The sequence below is a fragment of the Ambystoma mexicanum genome, chromosome 3p (genome assembly GCF_040938575.1).
Source record: "Ambystoma mexicanum isolate Mex_15411 chromosome 3p, UKY_AmexF1_1, whole genome shotgun sequence".
NCBI lineage: Eukaryota > Metazoa > Chordata > Amphibia > Caudata > Ambystomatidae > Ambystoma > Ambystoma mexicanum.
The window spans coordinates 221,810,674-221,838,416 of NC_090925.1; the positions used below are offsets into that span (position 1 = coordinate 221,810,674).

A 27,743-nucleotide genomic window follows, 5' to 3' on the forward strand; every position below is an offset into this window, starting at 1 on the left:
TCTCCCTTGCTGACTTCCTGGCTGACACTGACTTTGCACTGGTTGCATGGCTGCCCCCTGATCTCGGGCCCAGGTCCCCTCCCCCACCAGTCGCACTCCTGCACTGCCCTCCTGGCAACCCTGCACTTGGGGACTGTTTCTGTATCCCTACAGTCCCACTACCAGCACTTGTTGTCTGCACTTACCCTTGCACTTGCCACCTGCTGGCCATACTTGCCTATTGTTATTATTTTCTTATCCCATTTACTGCACTGTCCTCTCCCCCTTCCCACCCTGCACTTCTCCCTGTCTCCCCTTCCCATGCACTTGCGCGATCTGAATGACACCCGGTCTAGTAGTATCGTTGTCTGTCTTCCCTCTGTTCCCCTCCCTTGCCTCATCGCGCCTTGAAACACTTGTGTATAGGCGCATTATAAATGCCACATCATATCATATCATACCCAGGGCTGGGCTGCAGGCCCATCCATCTCGGGACATGTTGTGCAAAAAGCCCCAGCAACTGTAAAATGCATATATATGAATATTTCAACACCATTTATACTGGCAGAGATATAGTACAACATTGTGCCTCTGGTGATTTTCGTCGATGGTCCTCTTCAGAATTTGAGCCACGTCCTCAGGACAATAGTTTGTGAGTTGCAGACAAAGTTTATTTACTAGTTTGTTGAGGTAGATATGGTAGGATACATGGGACCAGCCCTCCAGTCAAAACTCCTTAGGTTCTGTAGCACAACGAGTCTCAATGTTGTGAATTTCCACCTGTGATGAATCACAGGATTCTGTCACTTCTCCCCTAGGGAGAACCTTTCCCTGTGAGGCTAGGGAGGTGAGCCCACTACGCAATACCTTCCCTAGGGGAATATGCAAGCGGGACCTCACCGGGAGAGACTCCCCTTCTGTGGCAAAGGACTCCCACTCTGGTAAAGAACTTCCTAAATCACATATCATTAGCCCTCCTTCAATTACATCTTCTGAAGAAAAGGATGAAGAATCCCTCAGGGTCTGCTATTGTCATTGAAATCCATTAAGTACACATTCAAAGGAAAACACATATAGTAATGGAATGAAGAAATCCAAGGGAGCAATACAGAGTATAACTCCAAAAGAGAAGAAGGGCTTTGACAGTCTGCCGGGGAAGCCCCATGTAAATGTCATAAAACCAAGAGGCAGAAATATCATGGAGTGAAGCCAGGAAGTTCAAATCAGCTGTCTGGGAGTTGCTGAGGAGAAACTCGATGCGCAAGATCTGATGCTGGAGCGGCACCTGGGTATATAGCCCAACGCTTGGTGGAATGGAAGACGAGAGAAGTTATAGACAGAAGAGAGCACACAGTGTCTCAAGCCTAAACGTAGTGTTGGAGTGACTTCCAAGGCAACGTGGTGGACCAGGAGGTCTGTTCAAGATGCCAATACCTTTGCCATTGAAGCAGCTCAGAACCAGCCGAACGAGGAAGGAAACAGAGAGACCATTCGACAGGAAGTGGTCCCGACCACATTCAAGCCCCGGTGATGTTATCCCTGAAAAATAGAGGTAACGGCGAAAGTGGGAGACCTGGGAGGTGGACTAAGAATTATTACTGGAACGCTCGTACTCGTCCCAGTCCAGATAAAGTACTGAGAATACCTAAAGAAAGTGAGAATCATACTCCTACTTGTCCCAGTCAAGATAAAGTACCAAGAATACTTAAAGCAAGTGAGAATTATTACTGGAATGATCATACTCATCCCAGTCAAGATAAAATATTGAAAATACATAAAGAAAGTGAGAATCATTACCAGAACGCTCATTGTTGTCTCAGTCCAGATACAATCGTAAGAATGTCAGAAGAGAGAGGAAATTGTTTCTGGAATGCCTATACCTCTCCTAGGCATGATAAAGTGTCAGGAGTATGTGACAATACTAAGAAGCGATAATGGAACTCACAGATTTGTTCTAGTCAAGATAAAGAGTGGACAGTCCTTAAAGAGGAATCCATTTGTTTGGAAAAAGAGACAGTGGAAAAATAATTTGGTGAAAGAAGAAGCATACATTTGTTTAGAATTAAACAAGAGGAAAACAAAAGAGAAAGAAGGACAAATCAATTGAATGAGAAGTTTGAGACCTTAAAAAGACCTATATTGGAATTGTACAATTAGATGCAAAGAATCACCAACACCTGTGTGAAAACACCTTGTTGAACTGAACTCTATGGAAAATCGACGTAATAGGCAAAGGTAGTCATTCTTCTGTACCTTAGTTGTTCTAAAAAGTTGTAGGGCTAGAGAAGGTTAGTTTTGAACAGTGGACTGAACTTAGTTTGCACTCTCACTGACAGCTGACGAGCATCCTAGTTAGTTCCATTAGGTAGGGAAGAATATTAGCCTAGGGAAGGTTAGGAGTTTTCACCTTTTTGTTAATAAAATATCAGTGAGATGGAAAATCGGGGTCCAGGTCCTTCTTCTGACCCTCTACACACCTTACTTATCAAGTGTCCAGCATTGAAATCCACGGTTCAACATTTTATGGTCAACTGATCCACCCCTAAATCAAAACTACAGATACTGATATAACCAGAGCCACGCAATTATCAGAGTCATGGTAACGAACAGCATGGCTAATACATGATAGCAGCAGAGGCGTTGCTGGGGGGGGGAGGGCTGATGAGGCTATAGCCCCAGGTCTTTTGGTTGTAGCCATGGATAGAAGCTCAGGGGATACAACAAAAAGGCTAGATGGCCCGGAATCCCAACAGTCCCGATATTAGTGTAGTCCCATATCTTTTCCACACCTAGCAACACCCCTGGATAGCAGCAAGGTACATAACCTCCAGATGCTGGGGACTTAGCAGTAGTGGTGTCTGCTCTCCGCTATGGCACCACCTCCTCGGAGGGGTTCATGGTCATACGGGAGACAAATCCAGAGGTGAGTAACTCAGTCTGTTGTTGCATTGATCAGAACTACTGACTCTCAGATATCCCCCAGTGGGATCACGGTGCATACCTTAGGGCGGCCACGTGATCAGGTACAGCAGAAGTGGCCACTGGAGTTGATAGGCCAACAGAGGGAACCGCCTCAGAATCATCCCTTCATGAGCATCGACTGTCTGTCGGAGGAGCCTTATCAACAGCTCCCTCTGAGACCTTACTGTGTAAAACAGATTCACCAACTGCAAATCCTTGTTTTAAGCATAATGTCTGATCAAGGGCCGGCCCTCACTCTCCGATTCTGATCGCTCTGTTCCAGGAACCCTGGAAATATCTGGCACTGGCACACACTTGGCGGTGTCACTGTTGGTGGTGTCAGTGTTCGTGGTGGAGCTAGAACCTGTCCACTGAAGATCGGTGGCCGGTGAGGTGATGTCATCAGCTAGCGTGGCAACCTTGCTGCAATGTGCTGCGTAAATCCAGTCCGGGATACTGGCGCACTTCACAGCTGAGTTGGTGGTTAACAAAATGTGAAAGGGACCACGCCACCCTGACTGAAGTGCAGACTTTCTCTGACAGATTTTCACTAGGACCCACATCCTGGGCGCCGAGGTGGCAGGATCCCATAGCCGTTCAGGCAGAGCTTTGCAAACCTGAGCATGAAGAGATCAAAATGTTTTAATTTAAGTGCTACAATATTTCATCAAGGTATCATCTTCCAGTGATAGACGTTGCATTTGCGAGACTGCTGGAGATGCAGTTCCCATTCTCATATGGCAACCAGGAAGAATCTTGTAGGCCGACAACCAATGCTTGCACTAGGGATACTTTCTCATAGCAAACAAATCCAGGAGCAGAGCATGGGGCCACTTCAACCCAGTCTCCTTATACACTTTAGACAGCCTTAACTTGAGGTCACATATTCCGCATTCTACATGTACACTAGAACAAGGATGATACGAACAATGGAACTGTTGTCTTATCCCTAAAGCTTTATATACCTCTGTGATAACCTTACTCGTAAAGTAGGTACCTGGGTCACTGTCTATAGATAAGGGAAATCCAAACCAGAGTATACATTTAGCTAACAATTTCTTGGCCAAATAACTGCATCTACTTTCTGTGAGGAACCTGAAGGCACCCTCACTTATTTTCCCTCCTGGATCCTCCTCTCCGGAGGCCAGGGAAATGCCATTGCTTTTGGATCCTGACACTGGCGGTGGATATGCGAGGGAGGATCACCTGAATGGAGGGAACATGGGGAGTGGGGAGAGGATGTCCTTAGTTGAGACATTGTATCCCCCCTTTCCCTTTTCACAATGAACCCTCTATCCCTAAAGCCTATGTCGGATATTGTCAGCCCTTTCCCTTTTCTTACTTCCAAAGTGTCCCCCAGAAACACCACCTTAGTACTGGGACGAGGACGAGACTAACTAGGAGGACACATCCTCATTTCACTGATACACACACATATGAGAGAAAAAACTGAGTTATACATGCTCCTTTTATTAAATCAGATAATCCCAAACACCACTATGGTACTGAGACGGAGAAGAGGGCTATGGAGGCATACCAGTGGAACAACCAGTGTAAGGAAGGAATGGTATCAGACATTAAGACAGGCATAAGTTATCACAGTTCAAGCGTGCTTATTGAACTTCAACTGGATTTGGAAAATGCCTTTCTAATCCTAAATCTAAAGATGAGAGCAAGCTACGACCATCAAATAATTATAACGCAGTGCTAGTGGTGTCTTGTCAAAATAAAAGGGCCTATACTAATAAACCTATTGCCAATCCTTACTTCTAAATACAAATAATGTGGGAAACAATTTTATGCAAAAGAAAAGTGTTCAAGAAATGATATGTCAGGATATTCAAGCCGTTGGCTTCCCTTCACCACGTTTTCAGCATGGGACAAGTTGGCACATTGGAGCTTAGCACAGTCTCTGGCTTCTCTAGCACCAGGATGCAGTTCAAATCTCAGTATCGGGGCCTTCTGTACTAAAGTCTCTTTGCCATTCAAAGTCTTTTACTTCAGAGGGCCTGATATGACAAACATTAAAGTTCCTTTCTCTTCAGGATTCTCATGTAGAACTTCTTGGGTGATTTTCAATTAACCCCGGGTCCTGCTCCGCCGAGCTCAGACCCACTTTAATACGAAACCTTCTTGGGTGATCCACTTTTCATCCCGGATCCCCCTCTTTTAGGCTTAGACCCACTTTAACACAAAATCATCAATTGTGTCTCCCTCTGTCCGGCTCGGGCCAAATTTGTGTATTTTTCCAAACTTTCCCTATTTCATCAAAATTGAAGACATTCGACTGTGCGTAGAATTTTGCTAGACCCGTCACAGGACCAATTTGATTCTCATTTATTCATTCACTTTCAAATGATCTCCCTCTGCCGGGTTCGGATCAAATGTATCTACTTTCGGTACTCCTCAAGTGGATACCCTACAGCGACCTTCAATTGAGCACCCACGCGGTACCGGACTACTCTGTCAAAGGTATTGTAGCTTGATTTCAAGTTCGATCACTCATCAGCAGTTTAACTTCACTTGTGTCTCTTATCATACTTGTTTTAACAATGTTCGTTCCAGCGCTCGCAATACAAAGTTGCAGCTTGCAACCTTGGCTTCAACACAGACCGGTCTTGTATTGGTCTTCCCAACTCAACGGTTGTGTTGTTTTCACTGAAGCAGCTTTGTTCTTGAAGTCAAGGACAGTACCACAATGGCCGGTGATTCTCTCCACCTTGATTATTGACGCGCGAGGGCCCCAGGTATCTTCTACACACAATGCAGGATTCTCCAGCATGGTTTCCTGGTCTTATGCTTTCCAATTTTGAGGATTCAAGAAAGCAACGGCTCCTTGTCAAAAAGGTCAAGGGTACTTCCCTCCTCGTGATCCCTTACTGTTTCACCGACTTTCTTCTCTTTTTAAACTGCGGTCTTAGAACTGCTATTTCCTCGTGTGTTTTGGCTCGCTCAAAGTGTGCTCTCGTGCTCCGCCTTTTATCCGTGTGGGGAAGTGTAATGGAAGTCAGGGGTGAGTGATTGTCGATAATTACCTGAATATAGTATTGGACATGTCAGCTACACGGCTCAAGTGTTAGTCTGTTTTCCCTTAGAGCGGGCTGTGAGTGAGAAAGTGTTCATGTTTTAAAAGGGGTTGGGGGGTAGAGCTCTTAAACATCCTAGGATGGGGTAAAGGTGTTACAAGGAAGGGGATGCCACGTCTCACTATCGGTTGTCCCACTCCCGCTCCCCGAAGACCCCTCACCCAGTTGATCCTCCCGTACTGGTCCACCCCCAGGAACTTGATCCAAAGCGATGGCATGTCCTGGCCACCTGGATGACAGATCCCTGGGACTAATGGGTGAGACACCTTCTGGTTTCTCGCACCAGGCATGTCCGCCTAATGGAGTTCTCCATAGTCAGGCAATTGTACTCAATGACCCACGCCTGGAATCACTTAACACACTTGATAGATATATAAATGCCCACCATATTGAGAGAAGGGGAGTGGGCCAGAGAGAAGGAAGCTGGAGACCCAGTTGCCAGTAGCCCTGTTGGGTAGGAGAAAGAGACACCAGGGCTGTGGTCAGCCGTGAGAGGGTCTGGAGGTCCTTCTACCCTCCTGAATGGGTCCGCACAGCAGGAGCTGTGTAACTCCCATTGACCGCAGGAGCGCTGCAGGAAACCAGGAGAGTGAACGGTGCTCTCTGTAGATGCTGCGAGGGAGATGCAGAGTTTAGGGAAGCCGGAAAGCTGAAAGACACCAAGCCGAAAGGAAGCTGCTGTGTGTGACCACTGAGTGTAAAGCAGGGAAACACTCATACTGGGGTGCTTCGGTAACTCATAACACAGTCCTTTTTGAATGCCGAACAAACTGAAAGTACTTTTGAATGCAGAAAACAAGTACCTTTTGAATACCAAGTTAACTGAAAGCACTTTTGAATGGCACACAGAGTTAAAAGCAATACTCATGAACGGAGTGAAAGCAAAGTATTACATGTGGCAAACATCACAGGATGTATTGTATGAAACGAGAGAATTCCAAGAAAGGTATGAAAATGAGAAACCAAGTACGGGCCCAAAGCTAAGAGGGGGTCAGGAATTGAAGACTAACCTGTGTTCACAAGAGCCAGGAGAATACAAAAAAGGCCATGGCTAGTGGCGCTGTAGTGTTTTAAAATATACAGTGGGCACGGCCAAAGGCCGTGCTCACTGGCCATGGCCAAAGGCCCCGACTAGGTGGACTGAAAGACATGTATAGTCGGGCGTGGTCACCTAGTGGTTCCAAAAGACACCTATTGAGGGAACATTTACAGTGGACACGAAGGCCATGGCTAGTGGCGTGTAAAAACAACTATGGTATAACAAAACCATTAAAATTAACTGAAAAAAACATTAGTTAAATTGAGCAGATTTAACGCAACAAAACCCTTGAAATTAAGCGGATGTGGGAAGTCATGACCAGCTTAAGTTTGCACATTCACATTGCATAGCTTATGAGCACATACATATTATAAGAAAAGGGATTCACAATGACATAGAAAATGGCACTATGGGGGACATCGGATTGTGGGGGACATCAACTGGAACACGCCAAATTAAGCTGGGCATGACTTCACACACGCGCTGAATTTCAAGGGTTTTGTTGCGTTTAATCTACCCAATTTAACTACACCTGAACTAAAGTTTTTTCAGTGAATTTATATATATCTACTCACTTTTTTTAAGTAAGGCGGAGATGCAATATCCTGTCCTATGTTTGTATCCATGCTTATTGCAGGGATGGGGACAGAAAGAAGGAAGGCAAGTGGGAGGAGGCAGGAAAGCTGTGCTAGAAGAATAAAGAAGACGTTACCTACTCGCTCTGTAGGACAACACATAACAGAAGGAAAGCTACAAAAAAATAAAACATTTCTATTATTAAGGTTTCATTTTGTTTCATGCTGGCATAGCTTAACAGGTTAACGCTAGTTGCTGAGGCCTATTTGTGATCTGAAGGTCGCAGGTTCAAAACCTGACCAAGTCAGCCGTTTATCATAGAGGTCGTTAAATAAGCAGCAACTTCAGCTCAATGCAAATGCTCCATCTACAGCAGTTTGACGAAAGTGCAACATAAATAACACATTGGCCCTCATTACGACCCTGGCGGAAAGTGACTGACCGGACCGCCACAGCGTAAATAGCGTTTCCGCCATTGCACGATGGAGCAAAGTGCGGCCCATTCCGACCCATCGGGCACGAGCACCACGCCATGGCGGAAGTGCAAAGTCCGCGATGGCGGAAATGACCCCAAAACGGCCCACACCGCCGCCGTACGGCGCCCTAGGTGCAATACCGCCACCCATCTTAGCGGACACCGCAGTGAGCGCCAACCGGAAAGTACGGTGACCGTAAATATACGGAAACGGAAGTAAAAACATGGTCCCGGAACGGGAAACATCACGCCGTACACCTATAAAACCACAAAATCCACACAACCACTAAAAACACTACCCTGAGACACATCCCAACCCGTCATCCACCCTAGTGAAACCAAGAAAAATGGGAAAAGTAGCGAAGAAAGCGTGCGACCGCAAGCGGCAGGTCCACTTCTCCCGTGAGGAACTCACCGTGCTCACAGAGACCCTCCAGGAGAATGCTGCCGCCATCTTCTCCACGCAAATGACCAGGACGGCACTTGCGAACAAGAAGGCCATATGGGCCCTGGTGGCACAGCGGGTAAGTGCGGTGGGGACCGCACCCCGCAACCCACAGCAATGCAGAAAGCGATGGGACGACCTGCGGATACGCGTCCGTAGCATACTTTCTGCCAACCGCAACATTGCCACAGCCACCGGGGGAGGATCGGAATCACCCATCAAGTTGACCCCCTGGGAAGAAATCTGTGCCTCCACCATTGGAATGGAGAGTATAGAGGGAGTCGGAGGGATGGAGAAAGGAGTGCAGACATCCGAAGAATCCGGTAGGTGGCCCAAATAAAACCATGCCAAATCCACAATGTCCAATCATGTGAATCACCATGTGTCCACCTAGCGCAACAGTAACACATGTCCAGGAGAACGTCCACACACATTGGCCTGACAGCGCACTTTAAAACTCACAATAAATACATAAATAATTAAAAACCCCAAAAACACCCTCTACACGTGCAGCAGGCACACCCTAACTGCAGGCTGCCAAACAACTGCACCCTCACTCCACACACAAATGAAAGCACCTCCAAGGCCCCGACCCAAATCACCCTCAGGTACCACCCCAATGCATGTGATACATTGCCATTCCAATTCCCACAGACCCATTAATAACGCTCGCCCTCCTTTACTCCACCACAGGGTCCGATCCAAACGACGAGCTTCAGGACACCCCTACCAGCACACCTGCAAAGAGGGCCAAGACCAACGGCCAAAGACCCTCCACCTCAGCTGCACGCATCAAGACACGGCAGCAGCACAAATCAAGTGGCAGCACAGAGGAGGGAACTCCAACAGGCACCCCAGCAGCCAGCATGCCCACAACAGCACCACCACAGGTCCCCCCAATGGATGCCACAGAAGGCACTGCCTCTGGTGGCAGCAGCACCATAGGTGACACTCCATTAATGGCAGCATGCTCCGACACAGAACACGGGGATGTCGAAGTCAGATCCATCCATGACCTGTCCCAATCCCCCTGTCTGTTCCATCCCGTACACCATGAGGATACCACGCAGGGGCACCCACAAGACGACGACTGGCCATCCCCCACAAGCCCTGTGGCAGGGCAACATGAGGCAAACAGCCACTCTGTGACACCACCGCAAATGGCCATGGCCCAGCAGAGGCAACAGTCCCTCGACCAGTTAATCGTGCAACAGCAGCAACTGGCCACGCTCCTCAAGGACCATGCCGATGAATGTGGGGGCACTAAGGCAGACATAGAAACATCAACTGAGACACTTAGGGCAGAAATGGAGAGAAGTACAGAGACACTAAGGGCACAAATGGAGAGTAGCACCGAGAGCCTGAGAGTCCAAATGGAGAGTAGCACCGAGAGCCTGAGAGTCCAAATGGAGAGAAGCACTGAGAGCCTGAGGGGGGAACTGCATGCGACGTCCAAAGACGTATGTGCCGAACTTGCCGCAGTGCGCCGTGTGCTCACTGAGCTCTCACAAACCCTTAGGGACATGCATGGACGTGAGCAGGCAGAGACATCATCCGTTGCAAGTTCCGTCCAGGGCAGCCCACAACGTAGATCTGGGAGGAACCTGCGCTCCACAGGCAGGGGTGCCCCTGATACCCAGAGAGGGGGCTTGCAATAGCGTCTGCCCACTGACAATGAGCATCTTTGGACACTGGTGTTCGGGGGGGAGGTAGGAGGGTGGAGGGGGTGTGTTGGGCTCACTTGGGTGGCGGGTCGATAGGGTGTTCAACATGATATCACATATGCCATAAACAATGCACGATCAACCAATGAGATGTGTGGACATTGATCTTTGTGTACGAGGCCATCATAGGCGTACAGTCCATATTGTGCATGTACCAGACACACACAGTGCCACGAGTCCCGTGTCCATGTATCAGCCACCAGGCGTGAGTGCTAGAAGCATGCATCTATGAGATGCTGACGAATGTCACGGCCCTCCTGTGCCTCGCAGACTCCTTGAGGTGCTGCCACATCCCCACCCTCATCATGACCATCTTCAGGTGCTTGCAGTTCTGCGTCAGGGGGCATGGGCACATTTCTACGTACGCACATGTTGTGTAGCATGACACATGCCATCACCATCTTTGCAACCTTCACATGGCGGTACAGGAGTGCCCCGCCAGACCTGCTGAGGCACCGGAAACGAGTCTTCAGTAGGCCGAATGCCTGTTCAATGACTACACGGGTACGTGAGTGGGCATGGTTGTAGTCCTCCTCATGCTGGTCCCGTGGGTTCCGGACTGGTGTGAGGAGCCATCTCTTCAGTGGATATCCGGCATCACCTGTATGTGGACGATAAACGAATAATGTGGAATGCCATTGCTACGTACGCACCCCCCCCCTTCCTGCCAGGTCATTGCCGCATCACATACCCCACATCAGCATGCATGAAATGAGACTCACTGAGTAGCCAGGATCTGTTCCCTGCGTGTCGCTCCATGTAGCATGGTATTGTTGAGTTCCTCAAGACCATAGAATCATGGGTTGATCCAGGGAATCGGGCACAACAATGTGTAATGATCCTGTTGGAGTCACACACCATTTGTACATTCAGTGAATGAAATTGTTTTCGGTTGCGGTACTGGGCCTCCATGGCATGTGGGACGACCAATTCCACATGGGTGCAGTCGATGGCACCAATGCAACCCGGTATGCCGACAAGTGCATGGAATCCCACTTTTGTGTTGGTAATTTCCTGCTCCGAGCGTGGTAGAGAGATGTAGTCGTCTGCGTGCTGCAGGAGGGCATCGAGCACTTGCAATAGTGTCCGTGAGAACAGTGGCTGTGAGATGCCATGCAACTGTCCGACTGTGTGCTGGTAGGTGCCTGTGGCCAGGAAGTGGAGTACAGACACCACCTTCAGTAGGGGTGGGATGGCGGTTGGGCTATCTATCATGCTGACAAGGTCAGCCTGTGTCATGTCCACAATGGCGGCTATGGTGTCCCGGTCCAAACGGTAGAGGGTGTGGATCTGCTCATCAGTGAGGTTGAACGGATGTGCTCGGAGGCGTGGGATTGCGGGCTGCCTGCGTGGTGGTAGTGGCTGTGCTGGCGGCCCTTGCTGGCCCTGCCTTGCCCTCCTCCTCCTCCTGCGTCTCCTCCGTGCGGCCGGTTGTAGTTGGTGTTCGTCTTCTTCTTGGAGTTGGAGTACTTGCAGTGCTATCAGGTCCCCCAGGGCCAACATCGCGAGTCCTGCCGGTAGCATTTCGGAGTGGGTGTGGTTGTGGGAGGAGACTGGGTGTGCTATTTATGTGTTTTCAGGCTGTATGGCCTCCACCTGTGGTGATTCATTCCACCTGTGCAAGCTGCTCTCCCCTTTGGGCGAGCACGTCCCGCACACAACGCTGCAATTCGAGGAATGGCATCTTGCTATTACAATCATGTATTTGTACCCGATGGCAGTGTAACATTGGTTGATATGTTCATTCGGCTATGGTCCCATTGTTTCACATACTATCTTAGCAGTCGCGAACAGACTTGTGAAGGGTCAGTGGAACGTAGTACTCGAGTAACGGTGGACCCTCATGCATCACTGTACCGAGTTTCAACGACGGGCGGGGCGTCCCATTTGTGAGTGAAGGCAGTTGCCATTTACACACACAGCCGCACTAGATGGATTAATTTGTGATTTCAAGCGGCCACAGATGCCTTTTCGATGTGATGTTGCAAATGAGGAATTCGAAGGGCGGCGCTTTCGGTTTTCAGCTAGCGGCGAGGAGATGCCCACAGGTCTGACTGCAAATTTAACGTTCTATTGTTCAATGTCCTTGGGACAGGGGCCATGGCGAGGATGCAATGATTGATATGAATAGTTTGGGATGCGCAATAGCGAAGTGGACGATGAGGCCGGACGTTCCCAAATACATGTTACTTCACAACACTGGAATTACGGGCTGGGGCACAGTGGATTATGCAGGCTGCATAACGCACAGACTCAATGGAATTTTCACATGTTATGTGAGTATGGAAACAGGCGTTATCATTACGGGATGAGGGAATGATGAATGGATGCATGGACAGATAATTTGATACAGAGTTTGCCATGTACAGGGCTTCTTGGAATCTGTCCGCCTCCCCTGCGCTATGTGATGCAGGGCTGCCATAGTGGGACCATCGTCTATCTGGCCTTGTTGAGCCCTCCCTGTCTCGACGCGCCTTCGGACACTTGTGTCCATGCACGTTACCAATCCCATCTGATGGATTCTGTTTTAACAGACGCATGCACAGGTACACTCGTTTGTGATGGTGTTTTCACCTCGATATAGATAGTTATGAGTCGCAAGTGGTTTTTGGGTGGTGATGATCCTTTGGAGTGGGCTAGCATGCATATGGCTGTGGATTTGGTGTGATCATTGAAGTGAGTAATTCAAATGTAGTTCTGATGGCCATTCTATTCTTTTTCTTTTCATTTGGTTGACAGGTATCTCCTCCCCTTTTGCCACTGCCATCTGTATGCAACTCCTGCAGATGGATTTTACTCCCGACACCTGCTGCTTCGTGTTAATCAGTGGAGCAGCATTACGATCTTATGGGACGATCGCCAATGGGCCACATGCCCTTACGCAGTACTAGTGGCTCGGAGCAACATTTCGGCCTTTCAGCTGGACTAGTGCCTCCCCATTGGGTCGGCCCTGCGGTTCTGGGCGCTTCCATGTTGCCTTTTCGTACGAGAATGTGGCCCTGTGTACCATGAAGGAACAGGGCGTCACACAAGAAGTAGCTGGTCATTTATTGCGGATGCAGCCCACAATGGTGAAATGTGTTTTGGAGTTCATGGCCTAATGGCTGTATGGGCTTGGTGAATTTGTTGTGCATTAAATTTCTATTCTGATATGGGCCGTGTAGCGTTCTTCTTTGCAAGTGATGTGGCATATTCCTATTTGGGGAGCGATGTATTGTGAGGAGATCTGCATTGGGTTCCAGCTTCGGAGTATAGTTGCGTGGTACTGTGCTGAAGCCCAGTGAGGTCAGGGATAAGGGCTGCCAATATGACTGTTTGAATGATGTCATGCTCAGGGGCGGGGGATTAGGTTTTGTGTAACAGATGCCGGTCAGCCAGGTGGATTGGTGGAATGATGTGATTTTCTGAATATTGCTGGTCACAGGTGCCTGTGTTTGCGTGCGTTTCTTGGTGGGAGACTGAGGTCATGTCCATTGGAATAGCTTCTGTATTCGTGCCATCTGTGCCCTGCAGCTCCCATTGGCCCCTCTTGAGATTCTTTTGTTCGTTGGCATGCATGAGTGACTTGTACATTTCACTGGTTGCATTGTGACTTCATTGCACCTACGGGGAGTTGTACAATGTGGCCAGGGAGTGGTGTACAGGCACTCAGTGGGGCCGTTTACGGTTGGTTCGCGATGCCGTACTTCTCACCATGGCGGAATGGTACTTTCCGCCGTGCTTGATGGCGTTAGGTGCATGTCCGCTAGGGTCAGAATTCGCGTACCATTGCGCCATGGTGGTATTTACGGTTTGGCATGGCGCGCGCGCGCGTACTTGGTGCAGTTAGCGTTGGCGTTCACTACGGTGTCGCTAATGGCATCGTACTTTGCGGTGACGGGTCATAATCGCACCGAGCGCTATTCGATGGCGGTATTGCATTTCCGCCATCGTTTTTCGATTTCCGCCAGGGTCGTAATGAGGCCCATTATGATTTAGAGGAAGCTCATTGGTCAAAACGGCTCTCCAAATTATTCCATTGGATGCTAATATCTAGGAGGTTTGAAGAAATAAGTTATACCCCAAGTTCATTCTGTTACCAGGGGCATTTATTTTTTTTATTTTAATGCGCTCACACAGTACAGGAATATATATATTTAGTTGCGTAATTGTTTTTTTTTTTTTAAATCTTAGTTGCGTATTTATAATGCGCTTAAATACCCAGAGGTGGACCCGGGGATCGAACCTGTGTTGCTTTGTGTCGTCTTGCTTCCAAGGCACGTTGCCGCTGAGCTATCCTCCCGGGACACTCTATGATAGGTTCTTATGGTTGTGTAGTTAAAGTGATCCTGTTGGTCTCCCATGCAGCATCTAGTTTATTGCAGGGAAACCAAAAGAAATGAAAAAATTAAATGTTCAACAGAAATCTGTGTCTGTACAGGTCACACAACTTTGTCTGACATGTGTAGAAGAAGGAAAACAAGCCTCCCCATCCCCCCCCACCCCCTACTCTTCCCATATGAGACCCAAACCCTGGAAATGCCTCTTTGGCATACCGGCACAACTCCTGATTCCTGCCTTTTCCGTGCTGGCAGCAGCCATCGGAGTGTGTGTGTTCCTACTTGAGGGGGGGTTGGGTGGGAAGTGAATCCCAAGGAGGACAGTGGGCAGGCACACTGCTCCTTCTTCAAGGAAGGAGATTGGCTGAAAGACTTAAGATCATGCACTGCACCAGCGGACCACCAATGCAAAATACTATGGCACCAAATGATTGACAGGCCTCCGCTGTCGCTGTTTGGAACACTCTCTGTGGTTCACCCCCGTCTGTTTTTGAATTTTGTACAGCGTTTACTGGAATGTATCGATTATGCATGACCTGCAGCTTCTAACTGGATGTCGCTTTCTTATGTAGGAGACCATAGACCGCCTCGGAGGTAAATACAGTGACTGCACAGCCGACGGCAGCGACATTGATGTGCCAAACCTGTTCAACTCCACCTACACGCAGCAGGTAATGTGCCAGGGTGCCACCGACGGGTATTTCAAGCATGCTGTCTGGTCATCTGGTCTGGTTTCTATTGAACTTCAGGCAGTGTGTCTTTGAATGACTTAGCTCTGCAAATATGGGAGCCAGAGGCGTTGCTAGGGGAACCCTGGGGCGGCCAATCGCCCTGGGCCTTTTGATTGTAGCCCCAGATAGAAGCTAGCACCTACCAACGCCCCTGATGGGAGCCCCTGAGATGTGTATAAACCCTGGAGATATTGGCCCTGTGTATTTCATTTGCATTTCTTGTCGCCTAAAACCCTGTCTTTTTGTTTGCCTAGGATTCTGCGATTTGTTTTAATTCCATTGTTGGTTGCCCTTCACCTTGTTATGTCATCCATTATGTATACTGTGCCCATCACCACAGTAGTGGTCTTACAGTAGCTGGCCTTGCACTTAGTGTGTATTGTGACTCTGCCTGTATGTAGAAAGGCTAGAGGAGAGTTGGAGGAGGAGGTGATAGTTAAGAGGGATTAGACAATAAAATAACACATTATAGGGGAGGGCCAAATTGGGGGGTTGGGGTTATGGTTGTGGATGTAAAAAGGTGTGTTTCTTAACTGTGCTGAGTTATCAGTAAGCATGGGAGGCGGTCTCAGAAATATGCAGCTTGGTTTAAATCAGGGCTTGCTTGTGACCCGACAAGGCATGGCACTGGATGTAGTTGGAGTGTGGCTGCGTGATGAAAACTCAAGCAGGATCTAGCATGTGGAGCCTTTCACCAGATCAATTTGTAAGAAACAATCCTTCTCAGAGGGGAGCACTGGGTTTGCCAAGCCAGCTGACAGATGTTTCAGCATCAAGAGTTGGCCGTGTATAGATGTATGACATGGGAAAACATGGGGGTAAGTGGTAGAAGGAGGGAGATGAGAAACGCTGGGGCAAGTATTATCAGGTTCTAAAAGCTAGGAGTTAGGTATGTTAAGCCGTGTCCAAATAGAGTCCGGCTTGATTGGGCTACATGCTTGTCTCCTATGGGAAACCTAGAAATGAGAAAAAGACACAGGGTCTTTATTTAGTATGTGTGTTAGGTGTAGTGCGTGTGTGTATTTACTTGTCTGGACTGATCCGTCCAGTCCACCATGGGGGTGGATGGAATGTTAGGAAAAAGAGAAAGAACTCCCCTGCACAAGAACGGGCTAGGCAGGAAAGAAGATTCCAGAGAGGGAAAAAAAGAAACAAAACGTTAGAATGGACTGTTCTAAAAATATAAGCGAAAAGAGAAGTCAAAAACACAGCTTTGGCAGGGAGGGGGGTGGGCGGAGGCAGCCTTGAGCAGACCCCCCAGGCTAATGGACACATGAGGTGAGTGACCTAGTGTATTTACCATGGGCCGTGGCTGCATGCCAGGAGCAGCCCGCGCACCTGCAATGCTATGAAAGCTGTTCGTCGGCCTGGGGGCTAGACCAGACATGCCCTTTCTCAAAATGTCCTGGGCAGCATGCACAGTGCTGCCCAGGGAATAGATCAAAGAGCCACCCAATCCAGGCCCTGTGTGGAGGGCAGCCCAAACTGGGCAACCCGGCCATGCTTCGAGTCGACCCAACTCATGGCCAGCGAGGCAGATCCTGCTAAAAGTCCTCTTGTGCCAGGGGGCGAATGAGTGATGGAGAGAGTAGCGGGGATGCCCGCTCCGCCCCAGAGAGTGGAGTGGTGAAAGAAAGTCCTGAGCTGCCCCGTCAGGCCGCCCATGTGAAGATCAGTGGCCTGCGCCCTGCATTCCTCAGACGCATGGTCGATAGGGGTGGGGCATGTGTTGCAGGCCCTTGTAGCTTCACAGTGCAGCAGTATCCCCAAAGCAACAGGGATGTTTCTTGAAACAAAAATGGCACCACGGATATGACAGTGATCATGGGTGTTCTCCTCGGAGTATGGGGCCATCCAGAAGAAAAGTAGAGTCTGCGTGCAGTGGCAGTGACCACGGGCGCCCCCCCACCCACCAGGCAATGGGACCACCATGAAGTTATAACTTTGCCGCAGGTCACTTCATTTTATTTTATTTTAATTTTATTGGACATTTGTATGGTGCCAATACACAGGTGTTTCCAGGCGCCACAAGACAAAAAAAGGAGGGGCGGTGCCAGGGGGGAGGTGAACAAGGGAAATCATAAGAATACAACAACAAAGAAATGGTTATATTGGTCTTGTGACAATCCTACCGTGCAAGTGCATGAACAAGGTGATAAATGCAGGGGGCAGGGGGAGCAGAGGTAGAAGTGCAGAAGTGGAGTGCATCCATGGGTGGAGGCAGGCAAGTGCTGGTTGGGCCTAGGAGGCAGTACCAGGGGAACGAGAGGGGCGGAGGGGGGTGGCGTGCAGTCGACAAGTGGACTAAGTTGGGATAGCCCAGGAAAGGGAGCCCAAAGTCAAATGCTGGCAGAGGATACTGGGGGACTGGTGGGGGATGGTCTGGCCCTTGTATGACTCTGAAGGGAAACAGGCCCCAGTCCAGCGGCAGATGGAGAGTTTAGCACGGGAGGGGGAGAGGGAAGGAAGGAGAGAAAAGAAAGGTCTTAAGAGGTTTCCAGAACTTAAGACGATCCGGTTCAAGTCTGAGGGGGTCTGTTCCAGAGGAAGGCACCAGCCTAGGAGAGGGATCTACCTCGCACTCAGGCGTTAAGGACGGGACCCGCTAAGGGACCTCGGAATAGGGTGCAAAGGGATTACCGGCACCGGTATCCTTAACGGTGCCCGGTATCCCTTTGCGCCCACCTCAGAATGAGGCCCATAGTCTCTCAGCACAGATAGACTTGTGGACTAATCAGGTTCCGCATAAGAATGAGCAAAAAGACAATGGCAGAAGGCATTATAGACAGGAATCTAAACAAAGCAAAAAGAAAGGGTGTCCCATAGAAGTCTATGGGAGGAAAGCAGAAAAAGAAAATATTTCCTAGCAGTGTCAACGTGTCAGTATGTGTGATCATGGGGGGGTGGGTTGTTCAGATCGGGCCAGGCCCAGGGGGAAGGGAGAGGAAAGACACAGCAGTTGGGATCAGGTACACACACGTGTGTGTGTGCGTGCGCGCATGCGTGCACCTGGAGGGTTTGGGGTTGTTTGGTGCCTGGCACAATTTTAGTGGTGGGGGAGGATGGTGGTTCGGGAGGTGAAACCCTAACTGAAAAATTTGGAGATGGGTGGAGGAGTGGCTCCCAGGAGGTTTTGGAGGGTGGTGCAACCCCACCTCAAAACTGTCATAATCCCGGCCGTTGAAGGTCACAAAAAAAAGCACCCTTTTTCGGTGCGGCCTTCAACAAACACAGGATTATGACACAGAACCTTTGTTCCAGTGACGCACTTCAAAAATCAAACCATATTTGCCCGAGTCGTGAAAAGAACAGAATTGATGACAAGAAATGCCTAATTTTATCTCCAATTAGAATAGTAAAAATCATCTAAGATATGTTGGGAAAGAACGTAAATGCTGCGTACTGAATATATACAGAGAGCACTTTAATTTAGTGGGGAAATGCAAATGCACTTTTGAATGCTGCAGCAATATCCATATGAATGTATTTGTGTTCTGAATTGTCAATGGTGATATTCGATTGTCTTATAGTCTACACTATAGTTATGAATTGTTGCTGTGACGCTGCTTTATTTTGTGTAAGGTTTTATAAACGAATTCGCAATTTAAAAAAAAATGCTATGTCTAGCCCACCACAAACTCCCAGACTTCTGAATTGCTACTGTTTCTGCCTTCCCGCATTCACCCCGAATGCTAACAACCCCTTCACTAACTCCTATTGCTCATTTCGGAATTCACATGAGAATACTCGCGAGAGCATGTCTCGTCAGTGAACAAACAATGGCAGCTTTTCAGTTGTGAAAAGTCTCACTTGCTGACATGCAGAAGGGCAGGTCCATAAAAGATTTTCGCGCCAGGACACCGTGATGTACAACAGATCTGAATAAAAACTGTTGGATGGGTTTGCATCAAACCACCAAACGACCCATCTGCAGCGCTTTGTGCCGAGCTTGCTTTAAATTTGATGCAAATCCTTTCTTCTGTTTCGGCTGTGTCCCTGTTCAATGAACTTGCATCTTGCCTACCGGAAGACTAATGCAATAAGTAAAAACACAATTGTTCTACACGTTATCATTTTTGAACTGTTGTACGAATGTACACCAAACTTTCCATTTGTAGGGCCCAGTTCAAGAAGCATCTTTGCAAATGTGTATACAGATACGCCCAGTGAGTGAAAAGTTATTAACAATAGAATGTTCTGTTCTCGAAGTCAATGGATCTTAGGTTTCACTGTAACTATAAGGTGATGACTGTCGCCATATAATAATTTTTTAAAAAAAACATTGATTTGCATTTCTGGATATTTCTGTCATCTTTACAGCCTGAATTGCTCAAAAGATTTGCGTAACATTTTTGCATGCCGCGGTGGTCTGGTCCTAAAAGTGGGCTTTCTCAAATTCTGTGTGTTTCCATATAGCGGTTTGTTTAAAATATTGTCAAAAATGAAGGCGTAAAAAGTAGTGATATAATGTTGGCACCCAACGCATAGTCTGGACAATCTGGCCATGGCCACCATGGACTGCCTTTGAGGTTAAAGTGCCTATTGGCCCTACATGCCTGGCAGGCCCAGTGTCCACTGTGGGTGGCTTGGCGGGGACTGTAGCATGGCATGCCATATGTAAATGAGGACATGTGCCATGGAATGTGGCCATGGCACATGGTCCCATGATTCGGTCATGGTGGTCAGTGGGCTTGGCAATATACAAGGCCCAGTGGTCTTTGTAGGTGGCCTGGCAGGGCATTGGGCATGGCAGAACCTCATCCCACAGGCCTCTCGCTTACAACTTGCACCCCAGCACGCTCTGCTCAGAGTGGCACACAGCAATGTGCACTGCAAACAATATGTTTGTTAAAGGAACGTTCTAGATGGTTTATGTCAGGAGGACTTTTAATAACTTACAGTGCTGGAACAATATTAAGTACCTGCAGAAATAAAAACCATGGAAACTCAGTGGTTAAGTTGCCCGACCAAAAAGCGTGAACATTCGGTGAAAAAACTTTGATAAAAGGACATTGTGGTTACGTTTCGCTAATAAAAACTGGTGCATTGCTGCATATTTTCATATATATACCATGTGATTTAACATTAGTAAAATGCTAACCTGCATATGGCTGTGGCCTCGTAGTGCTGAATGGCCATTCATGGTGCATTGCAGCACCAAACTGCACTCCCTGTGAACTTTCGCCGGATGCATAGCACGCATTACATTCATAATCACGCAGTCATGCCAACACTAAGTGACGGACGTAAGGCCGCCCTGAATTGTAGCACTGGGCTGTGTGCAGAAGCCATGCGTGGACACGTACGGTGGGCGGATACATCCGGGGGTAGTGTGTATCACGTGACGGCCCCAAGTGAGACGCCATTAAGCCATGCTGCGCACGAGGAGGAAGTGGTAGTAGGGTGTTAATATGCATAGCACCCAGACAATTATTTGCAACATTGTGGGCTGTGTCTTTCTTCACTTATTTGCAAAATTAGTTACAGATGCTAGTGAGGATATATGATATGACTTACCGTGTCCTCGTGCGTCCTGCAGGACCCCGCTATCATGCAGGTTGGAGGGAAAGCCTAGCTCTCCTGATATGCTAAATGCGAGTGATAGTTGCTCTTAGCATGTTGTCACCCTAGCACATGCGTGCTATGCTTCACTGCAGCTCCAAGTAGCATGATGGTCTAGAGCAGGGTCGATGCACGTGTTCAATAACATAACCTAATTTTCCCTTAGTGGACCACGTGTCAGTGCTTTTGCCCCATGTACTTCCTTTTTCAATATTGCTAAACTGGATGTGGCTTGCAACTAATTAACCTGGCTTCTGCGTGCATCCCCAGCTGCAGCCTTCTGTGGACCTGAGTGTGGACGCAGCCCACGGGTTTGAGGGGAAATTCTTCTGTGAGGAAACCGTTTACCACAATCTTGCAGGGGGACCTCCGGCACAGAGCCACACACTGCATGAATCCAGGCGTGTATCCGCTGCTGTGCTCTCACACAACTTCACTGCTTTGGGCTGTCTTGGGGAGGAGGGATCTCTGAAGCCCACTTTTGTGTACCAGCCGTATAATCAGGAAGAAGGTCACGCAAAGGGACCCCCAAAAAATCATGAACACACAAGCCCCATTTTCTGAAATATTTCGGATATCGCTGATAGATCGGGATGGAGCGCATGTTGAGTAAGGCCGGGCGACATTCCCCAAAAGTGACCCTTGAAGTTTCAGACTCCATTTGTGGGTGTGGACCAGCCCTTCACAAATCCGGAAAGTACCACTATGCCCCCTTGGGTGACCACACATGGGTATGCATGACTCTATGGGAAAGCTTAACACGTTCACTGGCATTGAAACCACTCAAAACTTGGGTGTTTCTCTGAATCCCAGAACCAATTTGTCCAGAACTTATGTTTCAAGAAGAATGTCCAGAAGAATGCTTTAGTGCCTTCAAGGCCAAAACGAAAGCCTGGCTCTTCAATCAGCCATGAAACTTGGACTTTCTTTGTGCCTGTAATTTGCCTGCTCTAATCTCTACTTTGTAATTGATGTATATAGCTGTATGTTCTGAATACTTTGCACTGTACCTATAGTTTAAATATATGTATGCTCGTTATGTAACCCTGTCCAAGTTGCGCCCTGATGCCTCCGGGCCTGCGGGAGCGCGTTATAAATAAAACAAATACAAATACAAATTCATCTTCATTGCAGTTGTGTGCCCACTGTCGCCAACTGTAAACTACATTTTTTCTCATTTATTTGTACCTCTCACCCCCAAGGTTTGCGTCCGTTCCTGCTTCCAGGCTGCCATGGTTAAGCGCTGTGGCTGCGCCTACTTCTTTGATCCCTTGCCTCCTGGGCAAGAGTTCTGCGACTACCAGAAGCAGGCCAACTGGGGTGAGTACTGTGTGAAGGTGTGCTGAGGGCATGGGGAGCTTTAGTGTCACTGGCGTCCTCAAATGTTTACAACAGACTTGCGATGGTGGGAAGTGGGGGGTAGCGGGTCCATTGGGGGCATTCAAGGTACCATAGCCCATTCGTTGCAAAGAGGGTGCTAGTTTCTCTGTCTTACAAGACATAGGGTGAAGGAATCTTGTGAAGCTTGGAATGTCTCTAAGATTTCCTCTCACACCTGCAATCAGTGGTAGAAGTGTACTAAAAAAAGGAGAGCTGTGACCATATCAGGGGATGGGTAGGAGGGAGCATGGTACAACATATGTCAAGGGATTGCGACTGTGGCAGCTACGTAGGTGGAACAGGCAAAAGAAGGAGCCATTTTCTGTATTGTTGTCCATTTCCTGTATTGTTTTCCATTTCTTTTTTGAGTCGGTCGAAAATTGGAAAACAAATATCGCCTTTGTGAATTCAAACGCCTCTAATCGCTGATCGTCCCTTCACTGGAACCCCTATCTAACACAGACCTGAAGAGATACTGCTTCAACCGGGCCCTGAAACTAGAAAGACGTGTGCATCGAGAATAGAATTTGGTAATTTTTCCAAAGCCTGGGTCGCAAGACTGAAAGTCTTATCTCTTCTGGTCTGACAGAGTCCTAGCCCCATGCGTAATACACTCTCTATCAAAATCTAAAGCTGATGAACGGAACTGCTCGAGCCCAGCAAGGCTGTGCGTTGGCTGCAGTGTTGCTTATGTTTTGGTGGAAAGAGGACATGTTCAGGCAAAACTGCTCCCTTTTGGCATCAGGGTCAAGACTGATTTGCATACAGTTGGTCCTAGGCACAGGTGAGCAAAAGGCAATGGAATGCAATGCTACTCACAGCCATTCCCAGTAGTTAAGATGTGTTTCATCAAGCATTTTCATCCATCCACTTTGGGTTTTCTTATGAAATGTTCTAGTCCTATAGAATCACAAAGCTCATTTAGTATAGGCTAATATATTGTGAGCGCTAACTATGGGCCATGAGTTAGGAACATTAAGGTAGCCTTACTGCGGCTTTGTAGCTGCTTCAGGATACGTGCACACTGGTCAGATGGAGGAGGATTGATAGGATGCTCTGCTGGGTCGATTTAGGGATAATCTGTTAGGAATATTAAGGTAGTGTCACTGCAGCTTTGTATCTGCTTCAGGATGTGTGCACACTGATTACATGGAGGAGGAATTAACAGTTGGTCTTCCGAGATTGATCTAGGGAACAATTGTCAGGAACATTAAGGTAGCCTTGCTGGGGCTTTGTATCTGCTTCAGGATGCATGCACACTGGTCACATGGAGGATTGAACATCTACCTCTGACACATCCAAACTAATTGAGAACAAGGAAAGAGGACCCAAGATTGGAGTCCTCCCGTCCCCTACACACTCTGTGGATATGCAACAAGGCGTAATAGCTTAGGGATTTTGGTGCTCTATCAATGAATTTTGTGAGGAGACACATTAAATATTGATGTACCTTGTAAAAATCTAGGAAAATTAGAAGTGGTAATATAAAAGGAGAGACAACTCTCTCATTTATTCATAGACAAATGGTTGAAGCGAAAGCAAATCAAAACAGCAATACATTGTCTGCATTATCATGGTTAACAGAGATTCCACATTGATAGGCTTGACGCGTTTCGAGGACAATCCTCTTCTTCAGAAGCCTTTGTGGATCTGTTGGTGAGCATCATGTACATATTGGTAAGGTAAAAAGAATCAGACAAAAGGATAATATTAGACATAGCTCCAATAAGCTCGTCAATTAATCATTGTAAAGTCACATATCTACTGTCCCTTTCTAGTCTAAAAGGATGCATCCATTTTGTAAAAAGAAATAGTACAGACACTAGACATTTCAAGACCCAACACACCATATTATGTAATCACAAGGGTCAACAATATAACATAACATACTCAGAGTATGCAGGTAGATTTCTCATAGTCTCATGTGGAGAGGCAATATAGGCTGTCTAAGATGTCACGAGCAGTTCTAATTTAAAAATGGATACTCGTCAAGTAAAAAGCATGTGAGTAAAGGGTCAAGGCATTACCTTGATGGTTGAGTAGATCAAAGTATTGCTATATGGGATCTGAGTCATGCCGGAATCAACAATATCACTCCTCGAGAGGTTGATTCGAATCTGGTGGATAGTGCAAAAGCACTGGAAAAAAGTAGTAATACATGAAGTAAGGTCACCAAATGATAATGCATATAGCAGTTCTGTTAAAGTTACTTGGAGGTATAACAAAATAGGTTCTATAGTCAGTCACTGGTAAGTCTGCATGACAAGACAAAACAATATAGTGTAAGGAATAACACTATCAATTAGGTTGGTGAGTTCCGGGAGTTCATAATATCAGACATAGTTGAAACGGAAATTCATCATTAACTAGTCATGAAAAAAAAGAAGGTAAAATGCAATGAGCGATGCTTGGCAAATGGAACTAAATCGGTGTAGGTAAATAGCGAGAGAAAGCACCAGAGGCGGGTGTAAATGGATAACTCGCATTCAGTGAGGGTGCACTACACATAATTACAAAATCTTAATGGTATCCCACGTAAAGAGTAGGTTCGCTGCCTAAGTGTAGGAACATTTTCTATTCACAAGGTGGCGGAGCGGGGAGGGCACAAGCTCAATAAAAGAGATGAATAGACCCACGTATGGGGAGGTTTAATTAGTGAAAGGCTAATATACTACTAGAGAGAAGAAGAGTTTACAAGTAACTGACCTGATTCAAGCCAAACGTGTGGCGGAACGCCACCTATGGCGGTGATCGCCTCCAAGTGGACTTACGGACTGTCAGGGATTCACTCTCGTACTGACGAATAGCAGCAGTGGCTGAAAGTTGAAAGTAGAACACTGTGTAGCGCTTTCTGAAAAATGCAGAATGTCTGTGTTATTGTAAGGCATACAAGGGTGCCTCTGTAGCCTAGCTGGTAATGCGAGGCGAATAGGCGTACCATGTATCAGTCATGTGTGGATTGCAGCGTATCCCTTTGCTCGATCCGTGTCCAAGGAGACAAGGGATCATATGAAAACTGGCGGGTCTTTAGTATGCGTTACTAGGGTTACTGAATGAGGAGGATTGGGAGCGCGAGATAGACAAAGGACTGGCTGGGGTAGTACCAAAAATGTGGCAGACCTCTTAGACAGGAGTATATGCGTAGCTCCTCATTGGTGGTGTATATAGTGGCATATGTTTTCTGTAAGCCTTAAGTAAAAATACATACATCAAGTAATGCAATTGGTTTCTTCATATATACCTATGTTGCCTTCCATTTCAAATACCATAGTTCATATTTTAAATATGTTAGCATATATGGACATCCAATTGAGGTTGTAAACATAGTGAGTCCACATAATGCAATCAATAAGGGTAATCACCACATGTTACATTAGTATCTAGATCTGCGATGTTGGTTCAGCAGCCTTAATTAAGCATGTATGCACCTATTAAAGTTTATTAGTGACATCGCGGCACCTGAATATCCTAAAACATTTGTATATGGATCCTCGATGCTGATATTGGCAATGTTTCTACATAAGGTATGCAGGTGTATGGGCATCTATTCAAAGTTGTAAATATCATGAGTCCATTTAAGTATGTTCATAGGAATACAATCAACGAAAATGATAACAAAATATTACATTTGTCTGTAACACCACAATATTGACTCAGCATCATGTTATAGTAGGGTGTTGTCAATTTACTCTGGATGTGGATGATAATGTAAAGATCATTTCATCATACCAGGTTAGAAAAGAAGACCTTTCTGTGGTGACCAAGTTTTAGGCTGGTCGAAGAGGTAGTGGATATATACTAGTTAGTGAACTAGCTATATATCGCAAGGGTATATGTGTATACTGATGTTGTAGGGTTGCACGTAATAGTCAGGTAGAGGTCTATACTGTTAGTAGAAACAGTTCAAGGATGTTTCTTCATTGAGGCCCCTAGGATATTCAGTGTCCAATAGATCTATCCAGTATTTCTCTCTTTGAGACAAGAGCTTTGAATAATTGCCACCACGTTGTGGTTTATTTACAACTTCAATGACCTGGAATCTCAATTGTGTAATGTTGTGTCTAGCTTCCATGAAGTGTCTCGCCACTGGTAATTTCCAAACTAATTGCCCTAAGTCGCCAGTACCTCATGCCCACAAAGAGCGCTAATATTATCGAAGCTGGATTACTGCAACATACTCCTATTAGGGACGTCCAACACTAACTTAGGAAAACTACAATTAATGCAAAAAAAGCATTACGAGCAGCCTTAGGAATTAAGAAGTTTGACCACATTTCCAACTTCAGGAAGAAGACCCACAGGCAAGGCCAGAATCATCTTCAAATCACTGTGTGTTACCCACAAATGCCTCGCTATAAAAGCACCCATCTACTTAAACAACTCAATAAGTAAAAAAGAATCTAATAGAACGCTTAGATCTAATAAAAATTCACTCCTTGTGGTCCAGCGCTTCAAAAGTTCTAGGGCAGGGGGCAGCAGCTCTCCAGTCATGGCCCCCAAACATTGGAATGCCCTCCCACTAAACATCAAAAATCAAGACTCCTTCCACTGCTTCATAAAACTCCTTAAAACCTGGTTATTCAACCAATTCTAGCTAATTGATACACAGTTAACTATATTCAGCCTCCACAGGTCTGGATATATGCCTAGTCTATGAAGACTATTACTCGAATAGGCAAATAGCGAATGTAACCTATGTAACGTTTCATATGTATGTATATTGAATACTATGAATGTATGTATATTGAATGCTATTGGACCAGTTGTAAGCTGTCTGTAACAACGCTGTGATACCTCAGGGTTTGGGCGTCTAACAAATGCAATAAATAAATAAATGGTCTACCAGGGTCAATCTCGGGATCATTTGTGAGGCATATTAAGATAGTCTTGCGGGAGCTTTGTATCTGCTTCAGGATGTGTGCATGCTGGTCCCAAGGAGGAGGATTGAACAGATTGTCTGTCAGGGCTGAAGGATCTTTCTGGGGATACTACTGCAATAATACCTCCAAGTACTTTTAAGCTACATCGAGGCTGACTGCAGGTCACTTTTTGACCATTGTGTGTGTTTGATTTTTTATTTTGCTCACACAGTTAAATCCTTTGTATGTATCAATTCTAGGGTTTTCCCAAAAATCCCCCATAGCGGCAGCTCAAATACAAATACCCAGATGGCAATCTACCGTATTTGCCTACCTTCTGCATGTTCCTCTCATTTTCCATCTGTATGTCCTTGTGTAGTCTGAACATGCTGGATAGCAGGGCAACCCGAACACACTGCAAAGCACCCACCCTGGGCAGAGAACCCATGAAAACATCTGTCCTGATGCCTCTACATCTTTTTCACTTTTCATTTGTCTGAACATATTTTTTGACGAACGTTGTGGGTAATTCCATTATAGTCAGTAAGTAGAGGACCCGTAAACATAGTAAACAGCACATCAAAAGTCGATATGTATAGGTAACCCC

At 46.9% G+C, this 27,743-nt stretch overlaps 1 protein-coding gene across 2 annotated transcripts in view; it reads left to right on the forward strand.

The window, feature by feature from the left end:
* Positions 1–27,743, forward strand: part of LOC138580288 (amiloride-sensitive sodium channel subunit alpha-like) — a 223,852-nt gene that overhangs the window by 141,722 nt on the left and 54,387 nt on the right. For both annotated transcript variants that reach the window (XM_069650701.1, XM_069650702.1), the window contains exons 7-8: positions 15,177–15,275; positions 22,100–22,217. In XM_069650701.1, coding sequence (XP_069506802.1) covers positions 15,177–15,275; positions 22,100–22,217 — 217 coding nt within the window. The remainder of the gene's footprint in view (positions 1–15,176; positions 15,276–22,099; positions 22,218–27,743) is intronic.